An 11010-nucleotide genomic window follows, 5' to 3' on the forward strand; every position below is an offset into this window, starting at 1 on the left:
TCATTTTTTCCGCTGCATCTTTAAGAGGAATGCCATCTTTTTAATTGAGTCATGGAAAGCTTGTTTTACTTGCTTGTTTCTCAGTGTGTAAATAAAGGGGTTCAACATGGGTGAAATGGAAGTAATAAGGAGTGAAACACCTTTATTTATAGCTACCTCGTCCTTGGCTGAAGGTTTGACATAAATGAAGATGCAGCTTCCATAAGTAATGGAAACCACAATCATGTGGGAAGAACATGTGGAAAAGGCCTTTTTCCTTTGCTGGGCAGAGGGAAACCTTAGAATAGTCCTGATGATATAAATGTAGGAAAGAACCACACATATGAGGGTCATGATGAAGGTCAACACGGCACACACAATAACCATCTGTTCTATCAACCATGTGTCTGAGCTAGAGATTTTCAGCATAGGAGATGCATCACAGCAAAAATGATCAATGACGTTTGAATCACAGAATTCCAGGCCCAAACCGAGACTGATTGGTGGGAGAATGATCATCAGTGCTGCTACCCAACAGGAAAAAATGATGTTCTTGCAGACTCTGCTGTTCATGATGGTGGTGTAATGCAGGGGTTTGCAGATGGCCACGTAGCGATCATAGGACATGGCAGCCAGAAGAAAAAATTCCGTTACTGCAAAGAGGTCTGTAAACAAGAGCTGACTGACACAAGCATTATAGGTAATGGACTTGTCCCCAGATAATAGGCTATATAGGAATCTGGGAACACAGGCAGTTGTGAAAGAAATTTCTAAGAAGGAGAAATTTTGAAGGAACAGATACATAGGTGTTTTTAGGTGGGAATCAATCAGAGTGAGGGTGATGATGGTTAGGTTTCCAGATATACTCAACATGTAGGAAAGAAATAGAAAGATAGAAAGCAATATTTTCAGTGGAGTGTCATCGGTCAGTCCCAGCAAGATGAAGGTTGTTAGTGCAGTTTTGTTTTTCATCCTTGATTATCTTGCCCATTCTGCTTCAAATAATAAGACTTTATATGAGGAACTCCAGAGTCCTGGTCATCTTCTAACCTCAAGAGAAGTAAATCAGTGATTGATTCCAAATCAGTGTGGAAGTAAGCATATGATACATTCCAATGTTTGATTATCTCTTTGTGTCACATAAACTGACTGTTCATATTTAAATCACATACTTGGACTGTGGCTTGTAATTACATTTTAACTGTAATTGGTGTTGGTTTGACATATTATATTATAAACATCAATGAAAGCTAGTCCTAAAAATGGCTTTTGGATCTACTATTCTTACTTTCCCCTAATTCCTAGAAGTTGCTTTGGATCTACTATTTCACTTTCTCCTACTTCCTAACTCCAGAAATGCTTCTAGCAGAAAAGTCCTTAAAAAAACTAATAATGGCTTTTGCTAAGAAAATCCTTGCATTAAAATTTACATGTGTATTAACAATTAAAATAACAATGAATGCGTATCACATAGTTTATTCTGTTTCAACTTATCCATGGAGTTTCTCTGAGGTGTGTTTAAAATAGTTTTATTGGATACATGCTCTTAAGGATTCATAAAATATGTTACAATCCAATCTTTTTGAGATTTTCCTCACAGGGAATTTATTTCAAATATATGTATTTTATACCATTAATATTACCCATGCCTATATTTTACGTCTGCTGTTAGAATACCTTTGTTATACATTTTTATGCTTTTTAGGATATCCTAGTGCTACAAGAAAATTTCCCTCAGCTTACAAGCAGAAATCTGGAACTGTATACTCTGGTTAATTAATTTCTTTTTAAATTCCTTTGACAGTGAAAATCCTAATGCCCTTTAACTATCTGCTTTCTTTCCTCAAAAATTAAATGTGGAACTCCCATTTGACCCAGTAATCCCACTTCTAGGAATATATCCCAAGAAATGAGAAGCACCAATAAGAAAGAATATATGTACCCCTATCTTCATAGCAACACGACTTACAATAGCTAAGATTTGGAAACAGCCTACCTGCCCATCAGCAGATGAGGGGATTAAAAAACTGGTACATCTATAGTTTCATTATTCTCTAGATTTTGAGAGCCCTTTTCCCATCAAAGCATTAGAGTTAAGACCAGAGCTTTGATATTGATTTTTTTCTTATTTATGTTTTTCCATTATTTCTTTCTAAACACATTTGACAATGACATATTTTCACTTCTCATTGTATATATTTACTTCAAAATTTGTGACAGACAAATAGGGGAACATTTGAAGAATATTTATAGAGCTGAAGAGCACTATCTTGATTTTTTAATGTTTTGGGTCAGCCTATTTCACCTGGAAATACACACTACCACCCATTTTAAATATCATTTAGCAATATCAGGTTTAACAAGGTTTAGCAATTTCTCAAACATACTTCAACTTTCTCTCTTAAATTTTGCCTACTTGATAATTGTTTTCTCCACCTTATTAATCACTTATATATCAGGTCATGAGGTCTTTGCATCATTTAAACTACTTTAGCCAACATCACCACTAGCCTCCCTCTTGTTTCAATCATTAAGCAAACTTTAGACTTGATTAAACTCAAGTTCTCTTCTGCATATAAACTGTGAACTTATGAAAGTCTTTACAGCTTAATTTCTACCATCTCACATGATCCTGAATTTCTTCCTATCATTTTGTCTATTTTTTTCCCATTCTCCTTCATAGCTCCTTTTCCTTTTCTAATTTGTTGGTTCACCTGAACTATTTTTTCTAGGCAATATCTCTTTTACTCTGCCCTCTCTCTAGGAAGTTCTAGTAAGTGAGGTGATTTCAAGTAGGCTGGTGATCCCTGCATTCATATCTGCAGGAAAATGTTATTCTGACTTCAACTTATTCTTAGACATCTAGATCAGACTTAGATGGTTTGATCTTACACTTTTCCTTTTTTTATCCGATCGTCCTTGAGCAATGTGATTAATTTCTTTATCTTGTGTCTTTTATTTGTGTGTGTATGTGTGCAAACTTCAGATAAATAAATATGTACATCTTAGGGTTATAATGAAAAATTTAGATAATATAGATAAAATGTGTACAACTGCATCTGGAATTAGGGGACCATTCATTACTATTCAGTATTGGGCATTCTTATTTTATCTTATGATTTCCTATAAAGAGTCTTCAGATCTGCATATTTCAAGATTTTTCATGTGGCACTCATGACTGTGTTCCCTTCCTTGTCAACAATAAATCTCATTTAAAACATTGTTTATTGTTCTTTTTTTGGACTCCCATTTTCAGTTGTGGCATGTCTTGCCATTTCTGTTTTCTTTTTAATTTGTTCCTTTTATTCTCTCACTCACAACACTACTTTTACTCTCGGTGTCTTTATCTCAGAGCTGAAATATTGCAGAAACATGTTATTATATGGTTAACATATATCTTTGCTTTCCCATTCAGTATTTTAAAATCAATGCAATCAGAATCATTTTTCTAAGCCCAGATATCATTAACTCTCCCTTTTGGGTGTGGACGACATTTTTGAACAGACATTTACCCTATCCTATGTATTTCTCTGAAACTCTAGGTCTACCTCTCAGTTAAATGGAAGTTAATTAATTTGGCTTTAGGTAAGAGAGGAGAAGAGGAGAAAGAGGAATGCATTAGCAGGTTTGAGTTTCAATGCATCAATTATTTAGGTTAATGAACTATTCCAGGAAATATATATTTAATTCAGAGTAATGAGTAAGAACAAAATTTCTCACCCTTAGAGAATTTATAAAATTTCTTTATCAATGGATAAGAGAGTTGAGGAATAGGTTAGACGATGTAGTGGTTCTGAATAAGATCTCTATATTTGGGGACCTTTACTGTCTTCCACTAACATGGAGAGGGGATAGCAGAAAGAGAAAAATGAGATAGATTTCTGCAATTTCTTCTCCTTGTAGAGATCTAAGGAGAATAATAATTAAGTTGCTCCTTTAACTCAGGCAAAAAAGCCTTAGAAGGTCACATAGTCAAAGAGAAACCAAGATGGAGGCATATGTAAACACCTAAACTACTACCTCGCACAACAATATCAAAACTACAACTAAAAGACAAAATGGACACCATCTGGAACCACAGGAAAGCAGGCTGAGTGGAAATTCCACAACTAGAAGAAAAGAGGAAAGCACATTGAGATTCAGAGGAGCTGCAAAAGACTGAGGTACAAAGACTTGCACGCAGAGAAGACGGGCGGCTGTGTGCCCAGGTGGCTGAGTGAGTGGCTGGCTTTCTAAAGTGGGAGGGAGAAGGAAGCTCCCGACTGGACTGAATTCCAGTCCTGGGTTAGACGCTGGGAAACCAGACTCATTCAGGGGGGAATCTGGACTGTCAGGAAAAGAGAAAGCACACTGAGACTCAGGAGCTGCGGAAGGCAGAGGTCTGGAGGTGCACACACACATAGAGGACTGACTGCTGAATGCACAGGAGACTGAGTGTGCAGCTGGCTTTCTAAAGTGGGAGGGAGACAGAAGTTCCCGACTACACTGAAATCCAGTTCTGGGCAAGTTTCTGGAAACCATGACTCATTCGGGGAGAAATTGGACTGTCTGGCAGCGGCTGAAACTCGAGGGAGGCTCTCTCTCAGAGGTGCTTTCAGTGATTACCGAAGGACACTGAGACTCAGGGACCTCATAGGGCATGGCTGACAGGAAACCAAGGCTGTCTGCTCCTCCCTGAAACTCCGCCCTATCCAAGCTGAGCAAAGAGGCTTTTGCAATTTAGCAGGTCTTGTCTCATAAGAGTGTCTCCAGCACAGAAGTTTTCCCGGCGTAGACACAGCTGATCCTCACAGCCAGTTGGCCTGGAGGTCAATTCCTCCCAGTGATACCAACAACAATCAAGGCTTAACTACAACAAGGCTGAGAACACAGTCCACAAAGTGGTGCACAAAGAGTGTCCACCTCAGGTAATTGGGGAGGCTGAGCCACTTTTCCCTGGAGGACACCTAGCACACAAAGCTACTCTACCAACTCAGGGAAGCAACGAAAATGCATAGACAAAGAAACAGATCATAAATGAAAGAATTGGAGAAAAACAAACGACTGGATATAGAGTTTAAAACCATGGTTACAAGGTGTTTCAAGAATTTCCTAGAAATGGCCGATAAATTTAGCAAGACCTTCGAGGATATGAAAAAGGACCAACTAGAAATTAAACATACACTGACTGAAATAAAAAATATTATAGAGACCTAATAGCGGACTAGAGGACCGCAAGAATCCAGTCAAAGAGTTGAAATACAAAGAAGCAAAAAACACTCAACTGGAAAAGCAAAAAGAAAAAAGAATCCAAAAAGTTGAAGATAGTGTAAGGAGACTCCGGGACATCCTCAAGCATACCAACATCTGAATTATGGGGGTGCCAGAAGAAGAGAGAGAGCAAGATACTGAAAACCTATTTGAAGAAATAATGACTGAAAACTTCCCCCACAGGGTGAAAGAAATAGACTTACAAGTCCAGGGAGTGCACAGAACCCCAAACAAGAGGAATCCAAAGAGGACCACACCAAGACACATCATAATTAAAATGCCAAGGGCAAAAGACAAAGAGAGAATATTAAAAGTAGCAGGAGAAAAACAGTTAATTACCTACAAGCGAGCACCCATACGATTGTCAGCTGATTTCACAACAGAAACTATGCAAACCCGAGGGTAGAGGCAAGAAATATTCAAAGTGGTGAATAGCAAGAACCTACAACCAAGATTACTCTACCCAGCAAAGCTATCATTCAGAATTGAAGGTCAGATAAAGAGCTTCACAGATAAGAAAAAGCTAAAGGAGTTCATCACCACCAACCAGTATTATATGAAATGCTGAAAGGCATTCTTTAAGAAGAGGAAGAAGAAAAAAAATGTAAAGATAAAAATTATGAACAACGAATACATATCTATCAACAAGTGAATCTAAAAATCAAGTGAATAAAAAAACCTGATGAACAGAATAAACTGATGAATATAATAGAATTAGGGGCATAGAAAGGGAGTGGACTGACAATTCTCAGGGGAAAGGTGTGTGGGAAGTGCGGAAGAGTTTGGACAAAAAGCGTACACCTATGGATGAGGACAGTGGAGGGGAGGTAAGGGCAAAGGTTGGGGTGGAACCCGGGTGGAGGGGAACTACGGGTGGAAAAAAGAGGAACAATTGTAATAATCTGAACAATAAAGATTTATTAAATTAAAAAAAAATAAAAATTGTAAATAAATAAAAAAAGTCACATGGTCTTCCCATTCTAAAGATTGGTATAGAATAAGCAAAAGGGTGTTGTCTTGTCTAGTGTGACGTGAAACTAAAGGCAAACCTTAGATACTTGACAAATTTTCCTGCACTGCAATTTGCCACAGTAATACTATTGGTGTCTTATAACTTATATACAGAGAACTACTAGATATTAAGAGTAATATGGGCAAGGGAAACAAAGATCCAAGGCTGTGATGCATATGAATAGATGTTTGAGGACCAGAACAGAGGATGGATAATGACACCTTTACTTTTTATCACATTGAAAGGATGTAATTGTTCCAGAACCAAGCTGAACCTGGGTTGAGGGAGGCATGAAGATGATTCACTAGAGTGAGGTGGTGGAGTTTGGTAGGAAGGGAAGACTGATATTATGTTAATAAAAATATTTATTTTTTTAGAGTGAAATGGAGTTTTGTTACTGAAACATTAATTTTAATTCTTTCAATCACTCTTTTTTGCCCTCATTATAAAAATTAAGCTTCTTAGTTAGCATATGAAGAGCTTTCTAATATTTCTGCTATCAGTCCACAAAATTTCCCTCATTTCTTGTTTTTTCCTAATAGGGTACTTGCATTGGCTCATACCATATACCAGCAAGAGAACTATATTATAGTGATTAAGAGTATGACATACAGAGTCGGGCTGCTGGTGTCATCTCTCCTGATTCAATTTGCTTCCCTAGACTTATCTACTAGCGGTTTCTATTAAAGGTGATGCTTAAAATTGCCTTTGGAGATTCTCAGATGCTGGTCCTTTTGTTTTTAAAGATCTCTATACTGGTAGTCTCTAAGTGCTCTATCCCTATTTTAAGTTTAGTTTAGGTATTAATTCCACCAAGAATCTATAACGTTTTAAGAAAGATGTATCTTGCCGAAACCGGTTTGGCTCAGTTGGCCTGCGGACTGAAAGGTCCCAGGTTTGATTCCGGTCAAGGGGATGTACCTTGGTTTCGGGCACATCCCCAGTGGGAGGTGTGCAGAAGGCAGCTGATCAATGTTTCTAGCTCTCTATCCCTCTCCCTTCCTCTCTGTAAAATATCAATAAAATATATTAAAAACAAAAAGAAAGATGTATCTTTTCTTTTTACTCTTCCCATTGTAGCCTCTGATTATTATTTATAATTCTCTGATGACTAAATTGTCAAACTGTATAAACAAATCTTAATTTGACATTGTTTTGTCCCAAGCAGCCAGCTTATCTCCAAAGGCAAAGTAAGAGTTCCTTAAAAGTTTGTGGAAATAAAGTAAGAATGACTATTATATTTGCTTTATTTTCTTTAAAATGTGTTTTAGAGGTATTTTAGTCTCTGGAATTAGACTGTGGAGTTCTCATTTCCCTTTTCCTCTTCGGGTTCAGTTTCCTCCATAATATTTAGTTCATGGAATCCTTGTGATTGTTGTTTGCTATATTCCAGGCAAAGTCCCTGGCAGATAGGAAGTTAAAGCTCTCACTCCTTTGACTTCCTCCTCCGCCCCTCAGTCCCCACCCCCTCATAACCTGCTGTAATACTTACTGAATGTGTGAGGGCACTAATCAGTGACCAGTACACTATTGTTTTTTCTGCATCCTTTGGTTTGTTTGTGAATCCTCACCATAGAATATTTTTCCATTGATTTGTTGAGAGAGTGGAAGTGAGGGAGGGGTGGGAAGTGAGTGAGAGACACATGCATTGGTTGCCTCTGGCATGTGCTCTGTCTCAGGCCTGGGATGAACCTGCAACCCAGATAACACCCTTCACCAGGAATCAAACCCCAGACCCTTCACTCTAACCGCTGAGCGACAATGACTAGGAGAGTTCCTGCATTCTTTATAAAGCTTGTGAATTTTGGTGCCTCTTATAACCTGTTCAATGTCCTGTGAAGAAATACTAAGGGCAGAGTTTAGAGACTGCAATTTTGAACATGAGCCAATAGGTACTTCACATTTTTCTCAACCCCCATTAACACTTAATCACATGGGCAGATATTTCCCTTTTAAATAGCTTTAAAGAGTCTATGTCTAAGGTATATCTGCATTTCAAAGAGAAAAGAATTTTCCATGAGAAATTTAATTAGTTTGGTATATTAATGGCTTCACTTATTTCTAGCAATCTCTACCCCACAAGAAAGCTACAGGTGTGTTTTTCTAAGGTCAGGTGAATTGAAGCAAGTTGTTTCAATCAAGGCAATAACAAATAACAGCATTAGAGTGCTGGAGACAGAGAATTACCTAGGGTTTACAGGCATCTCTGCAGAAAAGGAGCACTAATCTAGGCTGAGGGGGAGATATAATTAGCTGTTAATTAGGTAACTTTTTAGATAGAGTTGTATAGGAATTGACCTTTTGAATCAAACTGAGAAAATTCTTAAGCTCTCAATACTTCACTGTGGCATTTTAACTCAGAGCATTGTCCACATTCCTAAACTCTTCTCCCTTTCCAATCACCAATACTTACCTCATGTGATACCAATATTTAAGTGAATGTTCTGGTAGACCACTTTCATTCACGTGAATTTTCTATTTATTATGTTTAAAGGATATTTTCAAATATGATGAAAACATTGATCTCTAATAACAACGTTTCCTATAATAATGTGATGTGTATAATGTTGCTCTGAATACTCATGCATTCATTCAGAAGGTATTTATTGAGAATCTATGATATGACAGGCAGTGCTACAGAGTTTAAAGATAAAGAATGAGCAGGTACTGACCCCTTTCTAATGATGCATGTAATAAATATTTCAAATGAGTACAACCCCTTCAGATTTGTTTTTTTATAATACAAATTAATATTAGAAATAACTATTTTATTTTTCAGAGATACCCAATATTGCCATCTCTGATTTTTAAGCAGATTAGTCATATTTTCTAGGACTAAGGAACTAGAACTTTGAATGATGAAAGAAACTGAAATTGCCAAACAAGAACATACTTACTCTTATGGAAGGTAATCCAGGCTGCAGTTGAATGTGTAATCCTGGTAATTCCGGAAGGTGAAACTGAAAGTATCAGTGGGGTCAGTTAATGTGCCCAAATGCTCCTCTCAAGAAGAAATACACATTCACGGATAATTGTTTTCTAGTAGAAAGTGCCAACAGACTCTCACTAAAGATTCTGTTTAACTTTAACCTGGAGAACAATTTCTTATATTGGAAAGCTGAAACAACAAGTCATGTATTTTAAATGTCTGAGAAATATAAGGTAATTTTTAAAGAAGATTATGAAAGAGATTATTTCTGATTTCTCTGGGAAAGATTTTTACACAGTGAAGAAAGATTAAGATGACTTTTATAATCTCAGACTCTTATGGATGTACAGGGGCCCTCTGTGTGGATAAGTAAAGGGCCCTTCGTGACCAAGTTCAAACATGACGAATGATTTTAATATGCACTGAATTTTGGCAAAATACTTAGAGGGAGCAGTGGGAAAATGTCCTTGGAGACAAAAAGATGCAACAATTACAAGAGACACATTCCAAGTGCAGAACAATAATTGTATGGTGAAAAGTTTCTGGCTACTCTTCAACTCATAGTTAACAGTGTTAACAAAAGACAACAAAATTGCTTTGTCTGAATTTTTTATAAAAAAATATCCCCTACCTTCTCTCTGAGAATCATCACTCTGTTCCATGCTTCTGTGTGTCTGGATGTATATGGTTCATCAGTTTATTGTGTTCATTAGATTCCACATATGCGTGAGATCATGTGACACTTGTCTTTCTCTGACTGGCTTATTTCACTTAGCACAATATTCTCCAGGTCTCTTCATGCTGTCTCAAAGTGTAAGAAATCCTTTTTTCCAGCTGCATAACATTCCATGGTATAAATGTACAGCATTTTTAATCCACTTGTCTACTGATGTGCATATGGGCTGTTTCTAGATTTTAGCTATTGTAAGTTGCACTGCTATGAACATAGGGGTGCATATATTCTTTCTGATTGTTGTTTTGGGTTTCTTAGGATATATTCCTAGAAGTGGGATCACTGGGTCAAATGGCAATTGCATTTTTAATTTTTTGAGGAAACTCCATACTGTTTTCCATAATGGCTGCACAAGTCTGCATTCCCACCAGCAGTGTACTAGGGTTTGCTTTTCCCCATAACCTTGCCAGCAGTTGTTATTTGTTGTCCTGTTGATGGTAGCCATTCTAACAAGTGTGAGGTGATACCTCATTGTTGTTTTAATTTGCATCTATCTGATGATTAGTGATTTGAGCATTTTTTCATATGTTTCCTTGCCATCTGTATGTCAACTTTGGAGAAGTGTCTATTTATGTCCTTTGCTCATTTTTAAATTGGAACGTTTGTCTTCCTGTTGTTAAGTTGTATGAGTTCCTTATATATTTTGGAAATTAATCCCTTACCAGATATATCATTGGCAAATATGTTGTCCCATGCAGTGGGCTCCTTTTTCATTTTGTTGTGGTTTCTATTGCTGTGTGGGAGCTTTTTGTTTGGATGTAGTCCTGTTTATTTTTTCCTCTGTTTCTCTTGCCTTGGACATATATCTGGAAACCTATTGCTAGGAGAGATGTCTGAGATTTTGCTGCCTATGGTTTCTTCCAGGATTTTTATGGTTTCATATTTTCATTTAAGTTTTTTATCCATTTTGATTTCATTCTAGTTTATTGTGTAAGTCGCATGTACCTGTCCAATTTTTCCAACACCATTTATTGAAGAGGTTGTCTTTATTGTATGCTCTTGCCTCCTTTGTCAAATATTAATTGACTATAATGGCTTGGGTGGACTTCTGGGTTCTCTGCTCTGTTCCATTGATTATATGCCAGTTCTTGTGCCAGTACCAGGCTA

General features: G+C 37.1%; 1 protein-coding gene across 1 annotated transcript; it reads right to left on the reverse strand.

Moving 5' to 3' along the window:
- LOC308244237 (olfactory receptor 6C2-like) lies at window positions 1-951 on the reverse strand (the record flags this gene model as incomplete). The annotated part of the gene is made up of 1 exon (XM_080660209.1): window positions 1-951. The coding sequence occupies one exon, from the start codon at window positions 949-951 to the stop codon at window positions 1-3; it is 951 nt and encodes a 316-aa protein (XP_080516335.1).
- Window positions 952-11010: the final 10059 nt, after the last annotated feature.

The sequence above is a fragment of the Plecotus auritus genome (genome assembly GCF_963455305.1).
Source record: "Plecotus auritus genome assembly, chromosome: 3".
Taxonomy (NCBI): Eukaryota; Metazoa; Chordata; class Mammalia; order Chiroptera; family Vespertilionidae; genus Plecotus; species Plecotus auritus.